Below are 22,949 nucleotides of genomic sequence, written 5' to 3' on the forward strand. Positions count from 1 at the left end.
TGTGCGGGCGGCTGTCTCTCCCCATTGCCATTGCAGCTGAACTGGGGCGTGATCTGACAGAAAACGACCCAAATGAATAACATCCAGGACCTACGAACTGTCAAGACGACCCAACAGAAACCTGTCTAGTCGAGAATAAGTATGTGCCATCTAAGAGATTTTACCATCAGTGGTTTGGTTCCCAACTTCAGCGGGAGGCGAGCCAACTCCCCATTCAACACACAATTATAGTCCCCTGCCCAGACCAACGGCTTATCCACGCTGTCCCCCAAGATCTCAGGTATTCTGGAGTAGAAGGAGGAATCATCTGTGTTAGGAGCATATATATTACGGATCACAATGGGTAGACCATCCAACATGCCCTCCACCAGGACATAGTGACCCTCCACATCCACCTCACTGTATACATGGGTAAAGAGAACCCCGGGGGCCACCCACACAGACACCCCATGTGCATAGGAAGAAAAGAAGGATGAAAACATCTGCTGGCACTTCTTGGATGAGGATGCACTTCCTCATCCGTCATGCGAGTCTCCGGAAGACAAGCACTATGAACGGAGGCATGAGGGCACCCTATAGCGTTTTGTATAACTTTTCAAGCCCCTGACATTCCATGTCAGCATATTAATAAGACGGCCCATGGCAATACAAGATGGTACCTCCACCCGGAGGACACAGCCCACTGTGCGTTGCCCCCGTGATGATACAAAGAATGACAGCTTGCACACCCCGCTCCAATACCGCACTGTGGAATGAACTGTAAACATGAACAAACCTCCCACGACCCCCCAACCCGACCCCGGAAATACAGTAAAACAACCAAAACAGACCATACTGTAAGTCCAGTGTGTAAATGCTGCCAGGACCGCAGCCTAAACCCCATCTTACCATAACAAATGGCCTACCACAACTGTAGAGTGACCACCCCCCCCCCCACCATCCCCGGCATCAGATCACAAAAGTACCCGGAACCCCCCAGACCTGAGATCCAAAGTGCCAATAGCACCCCGGAGGGCCAGGCCCCGCCCAGTCCTGCATAACCTCTTCAGGACTGAGAACAAGCAGCACCACAGCAAGAATAACAGTCAGGTCATCTCAGCATCCCCACCTACTTCCAAATCCTGCTCCAAAGCTGTACCCCCAACCGAATCAGCAGGCACCACTGCCATTGCTTCCATCTTGCTGTATCTCAACCCTGTGACATGATTCCGCCAGCCACCCAGTGCCATGTGATCTCCAGTCCGGGCCCTCCGACCCAGAGGCCCGTCGGGCGATGCCTCCAGCTCTCTCCGGTCGACCAGGAGCCACCTTGTCCCACATCTCCAACCATCACCACATCTCCTCTGAGCACTCGAAAAAGTGTGATTTCCCACCCGACAAGACCTCAAACGTGCCGGATACAGGAGCATGTATCTAATGTTCATGGCTCGGAGCTTCATGCAGCACGTAGAATACAGTCTCGTCCTTGTAGCTAAGCAAGCGGGCAATAATGGTCCTAGACGGCACACCAGGCCGAGGAGGTGCGAGAAGGGCCCTATGGGCAAGCTCCACCACAAACACTCTAGATAGCCCAGTTGGCTTCAGCACATCCTTGATCCAGTTCCAACAAATGATTCCGTGGCAGACCCCTCCGCACTCTCCGGAAAGCCCAGCAACCTGAAATTGTTCCTCGGGGAGCACCCTTCCGCATCCTCTAGCCGTGCCTCCAGACGTCCCACCGTGGAGGTGGTCTGTGCCATTTGATTTCGCAGCATCCCCACCTCTGACTGTAGCTCCGCTATGGAACCCTAAGCCACCTTCACCTTGTCAGACACCTTCCAGAGGTCCGCCCTCAGCAGACTGTCCTCCACCGCCACTGTCTCTATTTTACACTCCAGTGCCACCCAGGAGCCATGAATGGCCGCAAGTAGCTCCGCTCGGGATGGCTCTCCAGCGTTCAGCAGCATACAGGCTTCATCTTCACTCACCTCCAATCTCGCTGTTCGCTGCGAGAGCACCACAGGAGTAGTATACTGTTCCATAGTGTTGCCCTGTTATGTGTCCGTTCGTTTATGACGACCCAGGTTGCTCCACGTAAGGTTCAAATGCAACTGGCAGCTTCCCGCAGAGTCCTGATAACAAAGCACCACAAAAACAGTATCCGCAGCAAGCCACACCCTTAAAGTTCACTGTCCAGTCAAGCAAGAAGATCAGATGGCCGCAAGTCTCTCCAGTAGCAGGAAACACTCACCAACTAGGTCAGTACATGGTCAATAGCGCAGCGGAAGCCAAGAAAAACGAAGAAACAGAGAAGCCGAAACACCTCTGCTAGGATGTCCAGGAACTCTCACCGCAGTAGTCGCCGTCCAGCAGCGTGGTTTTGTGGGCCCAAATGCCCAGGATGTCAGCCCGTCACTCCAGGACCTCAGAAGGGCACCTACGCACACCTCTCAGATCGGGCGTCTGTCCCCCCAAGCCTGCGGCCACACGGGCCCCCGCAGGCGCAGCAGCACAACCAGCCACCCGGCCCACAGACCATCCCGGCAGCGAGCCCAGGAAGCAGGCCTCGCAGCCCGATGTAGATCCTCACCGTCACCTTCACCACTAATAGGCCGCCCTTCTAGCCGCAGTTCCACTGACCCCTCCTACACCAGCCGCAGCAAGCGACCACCTCACATCCGAAGATCACCCCCCCCCCCCCCGACCCCCAGATCTACTCTGCTCACCACCGGCCTGGGAAAAAACCATGCAGCCCACACAGCTCCAGCACGGCAAGGATGGGTCGCGCGAGCGCCACCGTCACTGCGTCAACGGACCCTGAAAAAGGGATCCGGTCACGCCCGGGTCCACCAGACGTCCTCCTGATACGAACAATCGGCTGTCCAAGCCCCGGGGAGCCTCAGGATCGCGGTAGGATTTTGCCGGGGACAGGAGCGGACTAGAAGCGTGTCCCGTCGGCCATGTTTCTTAGCCACGCCCCCCCCCCCCCCCAGTGAAAAACTCTTAAATTAATTTTTCACTAAAGCAAGGCCTGCCTGTCCCATAGGATAACATTGGGTTACCTTATTGAACAAGTTACTTACCTTAGGTAACACAATATATATATATATATAACATATTCTAGCTGCAGATTCCTCCTTAGAATTTCCCCCAGGCTTAAGACTAGATCTGTAGATTTTTTCTTCAAGCAGTACCCTTGCGCGCTGGCAGGTGGCGTCGGTCGACTCCACATCTGCCGTTGGTGTCGTGGTCACCATGGTGACATCACGGTTGTATATAGGCGCCACCGCGACACGCTGACTTCAGTTTCTTTTCACAACTTTCTCCGCCAGCAGTGCGCAGTCATGAAGAACACTGAAAATGGTGCACCAGAACTAGGGCCCTGAACAGGGAATCCTTGTCCATAGAAAACAGTTCACAGTATGGGGAGGATGGGTGGGTCTGTAAGGTATCTGCAACTAGAATATGTCAGAGAGTGGAGTCTCTCCTCTTCATAAGAAGGATGTGGAGATTCATAAAAAGTAGGCAAAGTGACCGACTGACCTACATGAAAGGACATGACCATCTTAGGAAGGAAGGAGGCCCTGGTACAAAGCACCACTTTATCAGTATGGACAGATAAAAATGGTGTCTCCAAAGAAAGAGTTTGAAGCTCACTCACTCTGCAAGCAGAGGTGATGGCAATGAGGAAAGCAGTTTTTGGTGTGAGGAGCCGCAAAGGACAATTATGTAGTGGCTCAAAAGGGGCACACAAAAGATAAAGACCAGGTTCAAATCCCACTGGGGCATTATCAACAGGGTAGGGATTACAAATGGGTGAGTCCCTTCAGGAACCTCACAACAATGGGAGACTTGAACAAAGAAGGTTGATCTGGAAGTATGAGAAAGGCCGAGATTGGAGCTAGGTAGCCTTTAAGGGTGCCCAAAGCAGAGCCCTGCTGGGCAAGAGAGGGGACTAACAGTAGAATCTCAGTCAGAGGTGCAGAAAGGGGATCAACAGACTTGTTGGCACACCATGCCACAATTTTATGCCAACAGGCGTATACCATTTTGGAGGAGGGATGCCTGGGAGCCAAGATAACATTGCAGACTTTGGGCAGAAGGTCAACATCTTTCAACTGCCATTGTTCAATCTCCACGCAAGAAGGCAGAGACTGGACAGGTATAGGTGGAGAACTGTCCCTTGCTGCTGTGACAGAAGATCCTCCCAAAGGGGCAGTCTAATCAGAAGATCCATGGCCATGCTCAGGAGCTCGTGATACCATACTCTTCATGCTCAGTCTGTAGTCACAAGCATTACTTGGGTCCGGGGGCTCTTGATGATCTTCAGAACTCTGGGCAGAAGTGGTATTGGTGGGAAAGCGTAAAGGAGGCCTGAGTTCTACTTGAGACGAAAAGCGTAGTTGATCAAGTGCTGCATGCAAAACAACCAACATTGCACGTTCTCTGCAGAGGTGAACAGATCTAACCAAGGCTCTCTCCACTGCCGAAAGACACCTTGACCGCCTCCGGATGAAGACACCATTCGTGATCAACTATGCATCGATGGCTGAATTAATCTGCTCTGGCATTTGGAGAGCCTGCCAGATGCTGAACCACCAGGGACATGCCCTGGTGTTCCAACCATGTCCGGAGGCGCAGATCCTCTTAAAGGGTCCACGACCCCACTCTGCCCTGCTTGCTGCAGTACCATATGACGGTGGTGATGTCCGTGAACATGTGCAGTACTTTCCCTTAAAGAGAGGGAAGGAATGCTTTCAATGCACACCTGATTGCCCTAAGCTCCAGAAGGTTGATGCATCGACGGCCTAGTTTGTCTGCCCTGGCGTTCAGAGAGCTCACCAGATGTTGAACAACCAGGGATATTCCCTGATGTTCCAACCATGTCCAGAGGTGCAGAGCATCTTGACAAAGGGTCCATGACCCCACTACGTCCGTCTTGCTGCAGTACCACATGGTGATGATGTTGTCCATGAACACCTGCACTCCATTCCATTGGAGAGAAGGAAAGAATGCTTTCAATGAATGCCTGATCGCCCAGAGCTCCAAAAGACTGATGTGGAGCCCGGACTCTGCTGGAGACCAGAGTCCTCTGATCTCCAGCTCTCCCACGTGGCTGCAACATCCCAGGAGTGACACATCTGTCACTACTGTGTGATCTGGTTGGGGAAGGGAGAGGGACCTGCAGCTGACCCAATCTTAATGCGCAAGCCACAACTGCAGATCTTGCGCAGTTCCCTCCAAGATCTGGACCATGTTTGGAGAGATTCTCCTAATGCTGTGCCCACTGGAACTTCAGGTCCCATTGCAGAGTCCAAGTATGCCATCTTGCATGTGTGACCAGCAGGATGCAAGAGGCCAAGCGGCACAGCAGCCTCAGATTCATTCTTACTGAAATAGGGCCTGGAAACATCAGTATCATAGCCTGAATATCCTAGACTTGCTTTTCGGGAGGATAGGCCCGAAACTGAACTGTGTCCAGAACAGCTCTGATGAAAGTGAGCGTATGAGAGGGAGTCAGGTGTGACTTCGGCACGTTTATAGTGAACCCCGGTGAATGCAGGAGGCTCGTGGTAGTCTGATGGTGGGAGACGACAGTCTGGGGCATGCTCTCCCTCAACAGCCAGTTGTTGAGGTAGGGGAAGACAGAAACCCCTAACCTGTGCAGATGAGCTGTGACCACTACCATCACTTTCCTGAACACCCGAGGGGCGCTGGTAAATTGACAGTGCTCGTGACCTACCACGAATCACAGGCAACATCTGGGGGCAGACAGGAAGGGTATGTGGAAGTACGCATTCTGCAAGTCCAATGCTATCATCCAGTCTCCTGGGTCCAAGGCAGGCAGGACCTGAGTGAGAGTGAGCCTTTTGAACTTCTCCTTTCTGAGGAAGAGGTTGAGAGCCTGGAGGTCTAGGATAGGGCGAAGGCCCTTGTTGTTCTCGGGCAACAGAAAGTAGCAGGAATAACCACCACGACCTACTTCTGGCACAGGGACCCTTCCTATGGCTCCCTTGGCCAAGTGAACCACTACTTTCTTGCCACGAAGTGCTAAATGATACTCTGATAAACGGTCGTAAGACGGTGACTTGGTGTAGGAAGTTGGCTCTGTATATACTATCTCAAGGTGAGAGACAGTGTGCACAGAGTCCAATGGTTTACCTTAGAGGTTGATAGTGGCAAAATTAGATAATACTAATGCTCTATTTTGTGGTAGTATGATCGAGCAGTAGGCTTATCAGAGGGTAGTGTTAAACATTTGTTGTTAACACACAGGCAATAAATGAGGGAACACACACTCAAAGACTTAACTCCAGGCCAATAGTTTTAATATAGAAAAATATATTTCCTTAATTTGTTTTAGAACCACAAGATTCAAGATAAGTACATAAAATGCAAGGTACTTCACAAAGGTAAGTATAGAACTTTGATTTAAAAGAGTAGTATACACAGTTTAGGTTAAAATGTCAATAAGCTATTTTAAAAGTGGACAGTGAAATAATCAACAGGTCCTGGGGGAGGTAAGTTTGGTTAAGTTTCTCAGGTAAGTAAAGCACTTACACAGTCAGTCTCCTGGGCATAGGCAGCCCACTGCTGGGGGTTCAAGGCAACCCCAAAGCCACAGCAACACATGGCCGTACAGGTGCAGAGGTCAAAGGAGGGCCCAAAACACATAGGCGCCTATGAAGAACAGGGGTGCTCCGGTCCTAGTCTGCTTACAGTTATGTACCTGTGTCCATGGGGCGACCAGGGTTTTTTTCTAGAGCACTGGGGTGGGGGTGGGGGGGAAGACGCACACAAGCCCACAAAACACACCCTCAGCTGCACAGGGGCGGCCGGGTGCAGTGGACAAAGTAGGTGTCGGGTTTGCTATTGAAAGCAATGGAGGGACCCGGTGGTCACTTAGGCGATGCAGGCAGGGCACAGGGGGGCTTCTCGGGCCAGCCACCGACTGGGCTAGGATGAGGGCCGCCTGCTGGTCACTTCTGCACTGGTAGGTGGTTCCTCTCGGTCCTGGGAACTGCGGGTGCAGTGCTTGGTCCAGGCGTCGGGGTCCTTCTTACCAGGCAGTCGCTGTCAGGGGGAGCCTCTGGATACTCTGCAGGCGTAACTGTGGGGTTGCAGGGGGGTCGACTCAGGGTGCCCACGTCGTTGTAGTTGCCTGGGAGTCCTCTCTGCGGTGTTCATTCTCCTGAACTCGAGCCAGGGGCGTCATGTGCAGAGTGTGAAGTCTCACGCTTCCGGAGGGAAGAGAGAGTTCTTAGAAAGTTGATTCTTTTTTGCAAAGTCGTTGCAGGTTTTGAACAGTGCTGCTGTTCTCTGGAGTTTCTTGGTCCTTTGGGTTCAGGGAAGTCCTCTGAGTCCTCCGAGGTTGCTGGTCCCTGTCTGATGCGTCGCTGTGCAGGTTCTTGGAGTCTGGAGACAGGCCGGTAGGGCTGGGGGCCAAGTCAGTTGTCGTCTCTGCAGGGCTTTCAGGTCAGCAGTCCTCCTTGTTGTAAGTTGCAGGAATCTGATTTCCTGGGATCAGGATCTCCCCTAAATACTAAAATTCAGGGTTGTGTTGAGGTGAGGGGGCAGTAGCCAATGGCTACTGTCCTTGAGGGTCTCTACACCCTCTTTGTGCCTCCTCCCTGAGGGGAGGGGGGGGGGGGGGGCACATCCCTATTCCTATTGGGGGGAATCCTCCAAAACAAGATGGAGGGTTTCCTAAGGCAGGGGTCACCTCAGCTCAGGACACCTTAGGGGCTGTCCTGAGTGGAGGGTGACTCCTCCTTGTTTTTCTCATTATCTCCTCTGGACTTGCCGCCAAAAGTGGGGGCTGTGTCCTGGAGGCGGGCATCTCCACTAGCTAGAGTGCCCTGGGGTATTGTGACACAAAGGCTGAGCCTTTGAGGCTCACTGCTAGGTGTTAAAGTTCAGTGCAGGCTTTGCTTCTGGCCCTAGAGAGCACAAAGACTCTCACCCCAGGGGGTCAGTAACTTGTCTCAGTGGCAGGCTGGCACAGGCCAGTCAGTCCTGCACTAAAGGATTGGGTAAAATACAGAGGGCATCTTCTAAGATGCCCTCTGTGTGCATTTTGTAAAACATCCACCACTGGCATCAGTGTGGGTTTATTATTCTGAGAAGGTTGATACCAAACTTCCCAGTATTCAGTGTAGCCATTGTGGAGCTGTGGAGTTTGTTTTGACAAACTCCCAGACCATATACTTAATATGGCCACACTGTACTTACAATGTCTAAGAACAGACTTAGACACTTTAGGGGCATATTGCTCATGCAGCTATGCCCTCACCAGTAGTATAGTGCACCCTGCCTTAGGGCTGCAAGGCCTGGTAGAGGGGTGACATACCTATACCACAGGCAGTATTTTGTGTGCATGGCATCTTGAGGGGGATGCCATGTCGACTTTGCCATTGTAGATTGTGTGTGTTGGTGGGGAGAAAAAGGTAGTGTGCATGGGTTGAGTGAGGGGTCCCTTAGGGTGGCACAACACATGCTGCAGCCCATAGGGACCTTCCTAGGTGGCAGGGCCCTTGGTACCACTGGTACCTTTTACAATGGACTTATCTGTGTGCCAGGGGTGCGCCAATTGTGGAAACAATGGTACATTTTTAGCGAAAGAACACTGGTGCTGAAGCCTGGTTAGCAGGATCCCAGCACACTTCTTAGTCAAGTCAGCATCAATATCAGGCAAAAAGTGGGGGGTAACTGCAACAGGGAGCCATTTTCCTGCACAAGCTCCCCCAGCCCACAGGCCAGGAGACTCAGACCAATTTGGGAGAGTCTTCCTAGTCTGTCAGGTGAGGAAGAGTAGAGAAAACAGGCTGGTTTGTTGCAAGGCCTACTCTGCCTTACAGGATCCTCCTGTTCAGGTCATTCCCTCTGGGGAACTGACCCACTTCTACAGTGATAGGACCTAGTCTGAATTGCCTCTTGTCTGTGTTTTTAATGTGTCCACCCATTCTCTCTATTTTGGGGTTAGAGGTATTCACCTCTGCTAATCTCATCTTAGCCAGGGTCACCCCTAGCTTACTCAAAGAGGTTACCCATAGCTGGAGTAACCCCACCATGACCAACAGGGTCAGGGGACCTAGCTTGCTATTTGGCATGGGGTCAGACCACCAGGCCAAGGACAGTGCAGCCATAAAGGCTAACACACAGCAGAGGCCACTGACAGCTGTCAGTGCCCAGAACCACACCTTTAGCTCTTCACCACCAAGGGAAGGGGCTACGTTACATGTGTCTTTGGGTTCAGGGTGCCTGTCTGCTGTAGTAGAGTGGGGGTTACTACATTTTGTAATAAACACTCTTCTTCCACCCTTTCTCCTGTTAGCTGAGGAGCCACCCACTCAGGCTTAACAGTTGCCTGACTAGCCAGGACTTTTTGTGGGTCAGGTTGGACTTTACCAGTGCCACTTTTGGAGTTCTCCCCTACTGTAGCAGAATCTCCTTGGCTTGCTAGAATCTTAGCTAAAGGTTGTCTACCCTTCCTGCACTGTTTTCTTTTCTTTTTCTTCTGGGGCCTACTTGCAGTTACTGCATGCAGGGGCGGCACTTCCAGAATCCTTGGGAGAGGGTTGACAGAGGACCAGATCCTCTGTTGGGCTCTGACTAACCGCTGGGTAGTGATTTACAAGGAGACAATCAAGGAGTAGATCTGAACTGACTACCTCCCTTCTCCAGCTAAAGGTCCCACCCACTTCTAGGGGCACAAAAGCCACAGGCCTATCAGTGATCTTGTCTGGGCTAACTCTTACTCTGGCAGCCTCACCTGAGATGTACTGGTTTGAGAACACTAGCCTGTCATGCACAATAATGTGACTGTCACAAGTGTCTCTCAGGGCAGTGACTGGGATTCCATTCACCAGAAGGTGTGGAAGTGTTTACTTCCCTCTGGAATCTCCAACTCACCTGTTGGGCCCTTTCTCCAGTTGAAGGCTATGAAGACCTCCTCATCTGAGGAGTCATCCCCAATGGCTACACTGGTCACCCCTGGGATTTTGCTGGTTTTTGTTTTTTGGGAGTGGGGGGGGGGGGGGGGGGGTCAAGGAGTGCCCTCGGTGTGGTGCCCTCTCTGTTTAGTGTTTTGGCACCATGCCTTAGTGGCATTCCAGTTCTTACCCTGATACCCACCTTTGTTTTGGGTTGTGTCTTGGGGCCCACCCACCTGGTCTGGTTTTTGGAGGCCTACAGAGTACTCTTTTTCTTTATTTCTAGTGTCACCCACTTTCACCTGGGGAGGCTTTGTAACCCATTTATTTTGGTCACCCCCAGTGGAGGTTTTGGTTACCCTAGTCATGACCCAGTGGTGTGCCTTCTTTCCCAATTCTTGGGGAAAAATTTGACCTAGGTCTACCAGATATTGATGCAACTTTTCATTGAAGCAGTTAACTTAAAATGTGTTCCTTCATAAACAAATTATAAAGCCCATTATAGTTACGCACTTCATTCCCAGTTACCCAACCATCCAGTGTTTTCACTGAGTAGTCTACAAAATCAACGCAGATCTGGCCCGAGGTTTTCTGAGCCCCCTGAACATAATCCTGTACTCCTCAGTTGAGAATCCAAAGCCCTCAATCAGGGTAGCCTTCATGAGGTCATAGGATTCTGCATCTTTACCAGAGAGTGTGAGGAGTCTATCCCTACACTTTCCAGTGAACATTTCCCAAAGGAGAGCTTTCCAGTGGGATTTGCTTATTTTTATGGATGCACAAGCCCTCTCAAAAGCTGTGAACCACTTGGTGATGTCATCACGATCTTCATATTTAGTTACAATCAGTTTGGGGATTTTAAGGATGTCAGTATTCTCTCTGACCCTATTTATGCTGCTGCCACCATTTATAGGAGTTAAACCCATTTCTTTTCTTTCCCTTTGTATGGCTAGGAGCTGCTTCTCCAAAGCCAATCTCTTGGCAAACCTGGCTAACAGGATGTCCTCTTCATTGAGGCTATCCTCAATGCTTACAGAGGTACTGGACTCCCCTCTGGAAGAACCAGGCTTTCTGACTATGATTTTTGGGGACAGAGTTCAAGGAGCCCGGTCCTCCCTATTTAGGACAGGAGGGGGGGGGGAGTTCTTCACTAATTTCCCCATCTGAAGGAGTATCCTCCAACTCAGAGGGGTGGTCCTTGTGAACTCTGCCAAAAGCTCCTGGAGCTTTACTTTGGTAGGGTTGGACCCAGTCTTTATATTGTATAGCTTACAGAGAGCCCTTAACTTTGACATCCCTAAATGCAGGTAAGGGGTGAGGTTGAGTTCCACCATCATCTCATCTGTGCTAGACATTATCACTCTAACAGTTGGGATTACTTTTTAAGAATCTAAAAACTACTTCTAGAACTTAAATCCAAACGTTTACAAACCTTTAAACTCTAAAAGAAATGCTAACAGGGACTTACACAAGGCCCTAGCAGGACTTTTAAAAATTTAGAAAAATAGTCAAATTGCAAAAATCAATTTCTAATGACAATTTTTGGAATTTAGTTGTGTGATCAGGTATTGGCTGAGTAGTCCAACAAATGCAAAGTCTTAGACCCCACCGCTGATCCACCAAAGTAGGAAGTTGGCTATGTATATACTATCTCAAAGTGAGAGATAGTGTGCACAGAGTACAAGGGTTCCCCTTAGAGCAGAGGTCTTCAAACTGGGGGGGCCTCAAGTGATCCCAGGGGGGGCGCCAAACTCTGGGCAAAATAAATATTATACAGATAACATGCCTTTGTTTTAAGCAGAAGCATGTTATTGCAGTTTTAGAAAGGTAACAGTACTTAACTGCAATGTTTAAATAGGTCTACACCTATTTAAACATTGCCATCTTTCTAAAATAACTGTGAAAAATTCTGAGAGGGGGGCCCAATGATTTTTATTTTTCAACTGGGGGAGGCGCTGCATTAAACAGTTTGAAGACCACTGCCTTAGAGGTTGATAAAGGCAAAATTAGATAATACTAATGCTCTATTTTGTGGTAGTGTGGTCGCGCAGTAGGCTTATCAGAGAGTAGTGTTAAGCATTTGTTGTACACACACAGGCAATAAATGAAGAACACACACTCAAAAACTTAACTTCAGGCCAATAGTTTTTATATAGAAAAATATATTTTCTTTATTTTAGAACCACAATATTCAAGATTTGAGATAAGTACATAAAATGCAAGGTACTTCACACAGGTAAGTATAGAACTTTGATTTAAAACAGTTGTACACATAGTTTAGGTTAAAATGGCAATAAGCTATTTTAAAAGTGGACAGTGCAAAAATCAACAGTTCCTGGGGGAGGTAAGTTTCCCAGGTAAGTAAAGCACTTACACAGTTAGTCTCCTGGGCATAGGCCGCCCACCATTGGTGGTTCGAGGCAACCCCAAAGCCACAGCACCAGCAACACAGGGCCGGTCAGGTGCAGAGGTTAAAGGAGGGCCCAAAACACATTGGCGCCTATGAAGAACAGGGGTGCTCCAGCCTGCTTACAGTTAAGTACCTGCGTCCTAGGGGAGCAGACCAGGGGGATTTTGTAGAGCACTGGGGTTGGGGGTGGGGGTGGTTGGGGGGGGAGATGGGGTGGGTGGGGAAACACACACAAGCCCACAAAACACACCCTCAGCGGCACAGGGGCGGCCGGGTGCAGTGGACAAAGTAGGTGTTGGGTTTGCTATTGAAAGAAATGGAGGGACCCGGGGGTCACTTAGGCGATGCAGGCAGGTCACATGGGGGCTTCTAGGGCCAGCCACCGACTGGGCTAGGATGAGGGCCACCTGCTGGTCACTCCTGCGCTGGTAGGTGGTTCATCTCAGTCCGGGGGGCTGCGAATGCAGTGCTTGGTCCAGGCATCGGGTTCCTTGTTACCAGGCAGTCGCAGTCAGGGGGAGCCTCTGGATCCTCTCTGCAGGCGTCGCTGTGGGGGTCGACTCAGGCTGCCCACATTGTCGCAGCTGCCTGGGAGTCCACTCTGTGGTGTTGGTTCTCCTGAACTCGAACCAGGTGCAGAGTGTGAAGTCTCCAGCTTCCGGCGGGAATAGAGAGTTCTTTGAAAGTTGTTTCTTTGTTGCAAAGTTGTTGCTGGTTTGGAACAGTGTCGCTGTTCTTGGGAGTTTCTTGGTCCTTCAGGTTCAGGGAAGTTCTCTGAGTCCTCAGAGGTCACTGTTCCATGTCGGATGCGTTGCTGTGCATGTTCTGAGTCTCAAGACAGGCCGGTAGGGCTGGGTCCAAGTCAGTTGTCTCCGCAGGGCTTTCAGGTCAGCAGTCCTTCTTGTTGTAGGTTGCAGGCATCTGAATTCCTGGGTTCAGGGCCGCCCCTAAATACTAATTTTAGGGGTGTGTTTAGGTCAGGGGGGCAGTCGCCAATGGCTACTGTCCTTGAGGGTGGCTACAGCCTCTTTGTGCCTCCTCCCTGAGGGGAGGCGGGCACATCCCTAATCCTATTAGGGGAATTCTCCAATCTCAAGATGGAGGATTTCTAAAAGATAGGGGTCACCTTAGCTCAGGACACCTTAGGGGCTGTCCTGACTGGAGGGTGACTCATCCTTGTTTTTCTCATTATCTCCTCTCGACTTGCCACCAAAGCTGCCACCACTAGCTGGAGTGCCCTGGGGCATTGTAACACAAAGCCTGAGCCTTTGAGGCTCACTGCTAGGTGTTACAGTTCCTGCAGGGGGGAGGTGTGAAGCACCTCCACCCAGTGCAGGCTTTGTTTCTGGCCCTAGAGAGCACGAAGGCTCTCACCCCAGGGCGTCAGAAACTTGCCTCAATGGCAGGCTGGCACAGACCAGTCAGTCCTGCACTGAAGGATTGGGTAAAATCTTTTAAGACCTCATCTGTGTGCATTTTTTAAATAAATCCAGCACTGGTATCAGCGTGGGTTTATTATTCTGAGACGTTTAAAACAAAACTTCCCAGTATTCAGTGTTGCCATTATGGAGCTGTGGAGTTTGTTTTGACAAACTCCCAGACCATATACTTAATATGGCCATACTGTACTTACAATGTCTATGAATAGACAGACACTGTAGGGGCATATTGCTCATGCAGCTACGCCCTCACCTGTGGTATAGTGCATACTGCCTTAGGGCTGTAAGGCCTGCTAGAGGGGTGACTTACCTATGCCACTGACAGTATTTTGTATGCGTGGCATCTTGAGGGGAGATGCCATGTCGACTTTGCCTTTTTCTCCCCACCAACACACACAATCTGCAATGGCAGTGTGCATGTGTTAGGTGAGGGGTCCCTTAGGGTGGCACAGCACATGCTGTAGCCCTTAGGGACCTTCCCTGGTCAAAGGGCCCTTGTTACCACTGGTACATTTTATAAGGGACTTAACTGTGTGCCAGGGCTGTGCCAATTGTGGGAACAAAGGTACATTTTTAGGGAAAGAACACTGGTGCTAGGGCCTGGTTAGCAGGGTCCCAGCACACTTCCAATCAAAGCTGGCATCAACACTAGGCAAAAGGTGGGGGTGACCATGCCAACAGTGGCATTTTCCTACAGTGCCTCGAAATAAAGCCTGACTGATTTTGTCCCAAGCTATCAGAGGATTAAACACAGGTTAATTTAGTGACTTTTGTGGTTCACCCTCACCAGGATTGTGGTTGTTGCTTGAGAATGGTTTTCATCTCACTCAATTAAAGCCCAATTTCTTACAGTAGCCATCATTCAAGTAACCACTTGCTACCCCAGGCCTCTGGAAGAGGCTTAGCCATCTTCTTGGCAAAGAATCAAAGCAATACTATTTGAAAAGCATTGACCAGGCCTCCAGTTGGTAATTCATTGGTATTAGCAGATAACACCACTCCACTAAATGTTGTCCTGTATGCAAGTTGTAAGCAAAAAAAAAAAAAACTATAGGATTTCTAATCCCAGCTTTTATAAAAAAAAAAAAAAAAGTCATAATAGGCGCTGCATTCAAATCTGTAAGGATCTCCCAACAGTGGCATTTGTCCACAAGTGCAATCTCTAGCCATTTTCATCAGAACTTAGCTCATGATAACTGCAGTAAGGTGGGCAAAATGATTATTTCTCCCAGCGTCCCCATTGACAATGAGCACATGGTTTTTCAATCATTTTGTCAACATATTACTGCTGTCACTTGCTTTAGCATTGCAGGTGATGTCCGACGTCGGAACGAAGATTGCAGTTTGCGGGTTCGGATTCCACCAACAAGGCTTTGCATGTCTCCTACTTAAGCCTTGGCTGCTCATCCACAGCTACCGCTAGAGAGTCTGGCTTCTATACACTGCCTACACCACACTAATAGGGGATACCTGGACCTGGTATAAGGTGTAAGTACCTTAGGTACCCAACAGGCTGGAAGGAGTCGTGGAAACAATGTTCCAGGCGAAGTCTTCATCTTTGTTGCAGACTGTCTGGTTCTGGAGAGTCCAGATGCAGTTTCTTTGGTCAGAGGTCGAAGTAAGGGATGTAGAGGAATCATGCTGGAATTCTTGCAAGCTGAATCTGAGGAACCAACCAAAGGAGAGACCCTAAATAGCCCTGAAAGGGGGATTGATCACCTAGCTGGGTGACCATCTATCAGGAGGGGGCTCTCATGACACCTCCCTGACCTGGCCACTCAGATGCTCCCAGAGTTCCCTGCCAACCTTGAATCCAAGATGGCAAAACCTAGGGACCTTGGAGGAGCTATGGGCACCACCCCTTGGGTAGTCATGGACAGGGGAGTGGTTGCTGCCCTTTGCATTGTCCAGTTTCGCAAGAGAGCAGGTCCTGGAGGTCCCTGAACCGGTGTAGACTGGTTTATGCATGGAGGGCACCAAATGTGCCCTTCAAAGCACAACAGTGGCTTGGATAGGCTACTCTTCCCAAGCCATGTAACACCGATTTCCAAAGGGAGAGGGTGTAACACCCCTCTCCCAAAGGAAATCCTTTGTTTTGCCTTCCTGGGCTTGAGCTGCTCAAGCAACAGGAGGGCAGAACCATGTCTGTGAGTTGGCAGCAGCTTGGGCTGCCTGGAAAACCTCAGAAGGCTGTAGGAGCAATGCTGAGGGTCCTCTAAGGAGCCCCTAGAGTGCATGGAATCGTACAACCAATACTTGTAAAAGTATTGGGGTCAGATTCCAACATGTTTGAAACCAAACTTGCCCAGGTTCGGAGTTACCATTATGTAGCTGGACATAGGTAGTGGCCTATGTCCAGTACATGCGTAAAATGGCATCCCCACACTCAAAGTCCAGGAAAATGGGTCTGGGGTTTGTGGGGGCACCTCGGTTAGTACAAGGGTGCCCTCACACACAGCTACCTACACTCTGCCCTCTGTGCTGAGAGAGCCTACCATAGGGGTGACTTATAGTGACATGGTACAGTGATCTATAGTGAAAACGGGTGCATGCACCCGGTTCACTCTGCCTGCAATTGAAGGCCTGCAGAACCCTTTTGCATGGGTTCCCTATGGGTGGCAGAATAACTGCTGCAGCCCATAGGGACCCCCTGGAGCCCCAATGCCCTGGGTACCTAGGTACCATATATTAGGGGCCTACATGGGGGCACAAGTATGCCAATTGTGGGCTAAAATACCGAGTTTTGGGAGAGAGAGCATAATCACTGGGGTCCTGGTTAGAAGGAAACCAGTGAACACAGTCAAACACACTGACGACAGGCAGAAAAATGGGGGTAACCATGCCAGGAAAGAGGGTATTTTCCTGCAGCTACAGCATGTTTTTAGCAGTATTATTTTTTTTATGTACAAGCTCACATGATATTATTCTGAGAAAGTAGGGTCCCCAACAGACAGCTGGAGGTATCTTCTACAGACTGCTGGAGCTGTATTTTACAGACTGCTGGAGGTGTCTTCTACAGACTGCTGGAGGTGTCTTCTACAGACACCTGAAGCTGCCTGTAGCAAGACGGCAAAAAGAGGGTGCCAGTGCTTTCAATTTTGGAATTCTAAAACATTTGCCCTAAATTCAGAAATGTTTTCTCCCAGAAAGGACTTGCAGTGGGCACTGTAAAAGGTTATTGCCACCCCTTTTGGCCTTTTTACGTTTTCCAGACCAACTATTCTTGTTTACTTGCTGTGATGAGGATTGTTAAACGTTTGACACACGTTGCCTCTGAAACAGTTTGTGATGCCACAGTGGTACTTTAGCTTGGTCTTTATATTTCTCATGTGTATGCCCTTCAAGCTGGTGCACAGCTTCTTGTTTCATGATCATTACGTGAGTAAGTTTCAGGCACTGTTGGTGTACCCACCCTACACCTTTTTTGCTGGACAACTGGTGCTGGGACTGTGGATGGCCTTGCCTAAAGTGTGGTCACTTTCCACATTGGGTAATACACCAGTCTCCCAGCATTCTTTGCCCCTCCTGACTTTGAATGAGGAAGGGAAGCTTCACCGATTAGACCCCAAAAGAGCTTTAAGCTTTTACAATAATCGTACTAGTGGACATCAGATGGATGATCAGCTTATTGTGCGGTTCTCCGGTGAAAACAAAGGGAAAGCTGTGCAAAAGAGGACTCTGTTGGGGTGGATATTCCTGTGCATTAAGCCAAAAAGTAGCCTCTGGATGGACTGAGAGCCAGTCTAAAGAGACCAGTGTTGGCATGTGGAATACCTGTCCGTGACATCTGCCAGGATGTGACATGGTTGTCGGTGTACACGTTCAGAAGCACTACTGCCTTGACAGCGAGGTCTGATTTGAAGCCTATTTCGCCTGTTCAGTCCTGCAGAACTTTTGGTACGAGTCCACTCTAGACACCCACCACTTGCGACAGTGGAGTGTCAGAGTTTTACAGAGTAGAGTGCCGAAGAGTGGAGTATTTTGAAGTGTTGTAAAGTGGAGTAGAGTATTGTGGAATAGCGCAGAGTGGAGTAAAGTGTTACGGTGAATGTCAGAGACCGGGTGCTGTGAAGAGGAGTGGAGCAGAGAGCTGTAGCACAGATTGGAGGAAAGTGGCATAAGGTGGATGTAATAGTGATGTGTCGTAATGTAGTGTCGTGATGTAGAGAGTCAGGGTGGAGACTCTTAAGAGTTTTGTGGAGTGGCGTAGAGTGGAGTAAAGTGCCAGGGGTTGAGGTAGAGTGCAGTGGAAGAGAGTGACGTCAAGTGGAGCCGAATGTTGTGGAGTGGAGCAGAGTGTCGCTGAGGGGAGTGCCACCAAAAGGAGTGGCGTGTCAAAGAGTGGAGTAGAATGTTGTGGAATAAAGTGGCCAAGAGTGGATGTCGGAGTGGAGTGGGAAGGAGTGTTGGAGTACAGTGATGTAGAGAGGAGTGGCGCATAATGGAGTAAAGTGGAGTATGGTGGATGACAAAGTGAAATGTCGTAGAGTGTAGTGGCATGGGGTAGAGTTATGTGGTGTAGAGTAGAGTGTTGAAAAGCAGAGTGGCTCAGAATGGAGCATCTCAGAGTGGAATCGTGGAGTGTCAAAGGAGAGTGGCATGAGTAGTGTGAAGTAAGGTGGTGTGGGGTGTCTTGGAGTGGAGTTGCGCAACGTGTCAGAGTGCAGTGGTATAGAGTGGAAAAGTGTAGACATTGTGGAGAGGCGTAGAGTGTCAGACTGGGAGAAGGTTGTTGTGGAGTAGAGTGGAGCATAGGGGCGTAGGGTGGCATAGAGTGGAGTGTCACAGAGTGGAGGGGCTTAGAGTGAGATGGAGTAGTTTTGAGGAAAGGTGTACAGTGGGGTAAAGTGTTGTATAGTGTAGGGCGTAGAGTATGTGTGGTGTGGTAGCACACTGCCATTATAGACAACACATTGTCAAATGAAATGATTACATTTGCAGACACAAAGTTTTACATATATATTGTACAGTGCACAAATGATAATGTGTGGAAATCGGTATCGCATACTTGTTTTGGTTTGTTTTGATTGTATTAAAATATGTGTTTCCACCACAGTTTAGAGCTACAAAAAATGTGCTTGATTTGTGCTTTCTTAATTCTGATCTGAAAGCATTTCCTTTTGCATACATTGTACCCAGCAAGATTGCCACATAAATCCTCTTACTGTGCAGTAAACACCAAGCTACCTTGAGGGCAGAGCCTAACGTCTGACCTCTGTCTTTGCACCGCAAATGTGACAAGATAAAATCAAATTTTAAAGGCATGTTTATTGCTCATTCACTTTTGAAGTCCAGTACTGTTATTTTGGGGGTGGTTCAGCACACCACACCCCTACTACTTCAAGTGCATATGGCATGGGTGTGAAATTGAGGAAAATTAAGTTATGTTATTAGTAAGGAGCAATGACCAAAATAAACAATCTCGTCGACAACAGTGTTCCTCACAGGCAGGTGAAACTGATGTACTGATATAGATAAGTAGAATCAGTGAAGCAGAACGACTGGAGGCAGGTAACCTTTTTAAAGATACACCGTAGTTTACTGCTGTTAATTAATATTCAAGAGAAAACTGAACACAAACTCTCCTGGAGTGACTCACAAAGAAGAAAAAAAAAAATTCCAGAAACTTAGCACTCGTGGAAGAAAACAAGGAGCTAGTTAGAGAGGCGGTAAACAGGTTATGTTACAATGTGGGTTTCAAAACATCAAGCCAATGTAAGCAATAGGTGGTATGCATTCCCAGAGAAGGTTTCAGCATGTCCCCAATATGTCTTTGAAACCAGACAGTTGTGCTGTCTGGTAGGCTTGGACTTAAGAACCCAAAAATAAATCTGCAAGCAAGTATTTTCGGAAATTCAAAATGGCCACCAGGGGGAGCAGCTGTAATAGTTTCAGGCCAGAAAAAGGCCTGTCAAACAAATAACACCAAAGGAACGGAACATTTTTCTTAAACGTGTTTAAAAAGTCCAAGACGGGATCACGTCCTTACATTTAGCCATAGTTACTATAACTTAATTAAGAGTTAAAGAACAAATAACTGTTTCTACATCCAGGTCCCTTCGCAAACTTTTGTTTCAACCAACATGCACAGAAATGAATGTGCAAGGAGCGTACATACCTCAGACCAGAACTCCGCATAAATATCATTAGCTGTCAGTTTGGTCACTGGCCACAGCTTTGTGACGGAGCATAGATCACATGCTGTCATCAGCAAACCGATCAAACGATCCCTAAACAAAAGCATCACACGGTTAAAACGCTATTTGTAATAGTCACTAGAGGGTGTTTTTAAATTCCTTACTCAAATCAATGTTATTCACACGACTGATAACATCCTTACAGTCTAGACTGGTACACAGCACTTAATACGGTCATCTATCAAGGAAAAATGTTCCTAAGATCATTATTAACCCTTTGGCTTTTTAATTACCATAACTGCAAAAAATACATGTCCTGCCATATTAATTAGAAACATACTTATAGCATGCATTGGCGTGGAAGTATGAATAGGAAAAGGCTATATCTACTTACAGGTGATTAGCAGTAAATCTTCAGGGAGAAAGGGAAAGCAGTGCAAAAGATGACTGTTTCTGGGACAATCCCCCGCCCCGCCCCTTCTCCCAAAAAGGACGACTGACGGCTTCATGTGTAAGTGGTAAGTGCCCCAGGCACCACACCAGGTCACAAATGTATCCTAAAGCCATACATTAAAGGATTTCACGGAGGGGAGTCTGGTGGCAAAGATGCCAACCACCACCTCAGGGGTGTAAATCAAAAGTAGTCTACTGTCGCCGGTCAATCTTCCCCCATGAATGTTTAAGTAGTAGAGAGTCGGGTTGAGGACCCTGCGCTATTGAGACAGAAGATCCTACCAAACTGAAAACCTTATTGGAGAATAGATATTCGTGCTCAGGAGTTTCCGGCATCACACTGTCCTGGCCCGATCTGGGTCCACTAGAATGAACTGGGCCTAGTCGTTCTGGATCTTCAGCCCTCTGGGCAGGAGAGGTGGTCCTAGGAAGGCATACAGGGGGCCTTATTACATTCCAGCCAGAATGCATTTCCTAATAAATATTGTTGCGGGAAAATTTCAGTGCACTAAATTGTCAACACTGCACATCCTCATTGGTCAAAGACACCCTGTTCAACTACAAGGCATAGGCACCATATGAAATCTGCCAGGCGACATATGCTCAGTTTGTCTGCTCTGGTATTCAGGGACTCCTCTAGGTGGTTGTTTGACCTAGAAGATGTCCTAGCATTCTAGTTACCTCCAGGGGCGCAGTCTCCTGGCTTGCTGCAGGACCACATGGTAGTGGTGTTGTCCTTGAGTACTGTGCAGAGTCACATGCTGCGGGGCAACCTCACAGGGTCGCAATGTCACAGGGCTGCAGGAGCTGCGATGGCGTCGGATCATCACGAATGTTGGACTTATGACACTGTGGTGTCAGTGAAGTCGGGCGGGATCAGCGGCTGCAGCAACGCGAGGCCTATAGGGTCGTCGGACTTGTACAAGGTCCACTGTCTCAGGGCAGGTGTGTAGCGGTTCCGGGGTAGCAGCGTCAGCTCACAGAGTCATCGGATTCGTCGCACTCAGTGAGGTCCTCGGCTTTGGAGCAAGCAGTGTCGCAGTTCTGGGCAGCGGCGTCCTTTGCAAAGTCACATGGCGTCGTTCGGCATAGTTAGACTGGTTTTCCCCCCAGGAATTAACTTCCAAGGGTCCAGGAACTGGAATGGCACCCTCTGGAAAGCTAGAGTCCACAGCAAGTAAACTCAAGTCTGGTTGGTGAAACCTTTGCTGTCCCTGAGGCTTCAAAGCAGGAGGCAAGCTGGAGTCACTTCTCAAGCAGGAATGCAACAAAGTCCATTCTCTGTCCCCTTTCACAGGCAGAAGCAGCAACTGCAGGATAGCCCAACACAGCTTAGTCGCAGGCCAGGGCAGCACTTCTCTTCAGCTCTTCTCCAGGCAGAGGTTCCTCTTCAGTCCTTGAAATAATCTCAAGTCTGGTGTTTTGGGTGCAATACTTGTAACCCATTTCTGCCTTTAAAGTTGGCAAACCTCAAAGCAAAGTCTCAAGTGTTTGTAAGATCCCTCCTTGCCTAGGCCAGGCCCCAGCCACACACCAGGGGGTTGGAGACTGCATTGTGTGAGGGCAGACCCAAACATTTCAGGTGTAAGTGACCACTCCTCCCTCCCAGCACAGATGAAACATCAGGATATGCGGGCTACACACCAGCCCCTTTGGGTCACTGTCTAGAGGAGCGGTGCAAACAGCCCAACTGTCAAACTGACCCAGACAGGGAATTCACAAACAGGCACAGTCACAGAATGGTTTATACAAGAAAATGCCTACTGTCTAAAAGTGGCATTTTCAAACACAGTCCAAAAACAACCTTTACCAAAATATTTATTTTTAAATTGTGAGTTCAGAGACCCTAAACTCTATATTTTCATCTGCTCCCAAAGGGAATCTGCACTTTAATAATATTTAAAGGCAGCCCCCATGTTAACCTATGAGAGAGATAAACCTTGCACAGTGAAAACCGAAGTTGGCAGTATTTCACCGTCAGGACATATAAAACACAGAAGTACATGTCCCATCTTTAACATACTGCACACTGCCCATGGGGCTACTTAGGGACTACCTTAGGGGTGACTTACGTGTATAAAAAGGGAAGGTTTAGGCCTGGCAAGTGGGTGCATTTGCCAAGTCGAACTGGAAGTTGAAGACTGCACATACAGACACTGCAGTGGCAGGTCTGAGACATGTTTACAGGGCTACTCATGAGGTTGGCACAATAAGTGTTGCAGGCCCACTAGCAGGATTTAACTTACAGGCCCTAGGCACCTCTAGTGCACTTTACTAGGGACCTGCTAGTAAATCAAATATGTCAATCAGGAAAGCCAATTACACATACAGTTTACATAGGAGCACTTAGCAATGGATAGCAATGGTAAAGTGCTTAGAGTATCAAAAACAGCCAAAACAGAGCCCAGTACACATCAAGAACTTGGGGAACAGAGGCAAAACATTAGGGGAGACCATGCCAAGGATGCCAAGACTAACAAGTACTTGCACCAGCCTCTCCCTAATGGATATCAGTAAAGCCTTCAGAACCGGACAAATGGCTCGCATCTCCACAGGTTGATGTGGAGCCAAACCTCCACTGGAGACCAGCGGCCACTGA

At 49.0% G+C, this 22,949-nt stretch overlaps 1 protein-coding gene across 2 annotated transcripts in view; it reads right to left on the reverse strand.

The window, feature by feature from the left end:
• PDE10A (phosphodiesterase 10A) overlaps positions 1-22,949 on the reverse strand; it is a 1,332,617-nt gene that overhangs the window by 195,915 nt on the left and 1,113,753 nt on the right. For both annotated transcript variants that reach the window (XM_069235310.1, XM_069235309.1), the window contains exon 19: positions 19,879-19,990. In XM_069235310.1, the coding sequence (XP_069091411.1) occupies positions 19,879-19,990 (112 nt within the window). The remainder of the gene's footprint in view (positions 1-19,878; positions 19,991-22,949) is intronic.

Source organism: Pleurodeles waltl, chromosome 5, assembly GCF_031143425.1.
Source record: "Pleurodeles waltl isolate 20211129_DDA chromosome 5, aPleWal1.hap1.20221129, whole genome shotgun sequence".
Taxonomy (NCBI): Eukaryota; Metazoa; Chordata; class Amphibia; order Caudata; family Salamandridae; genus Pleurodeles; species Pleurodeles waltl.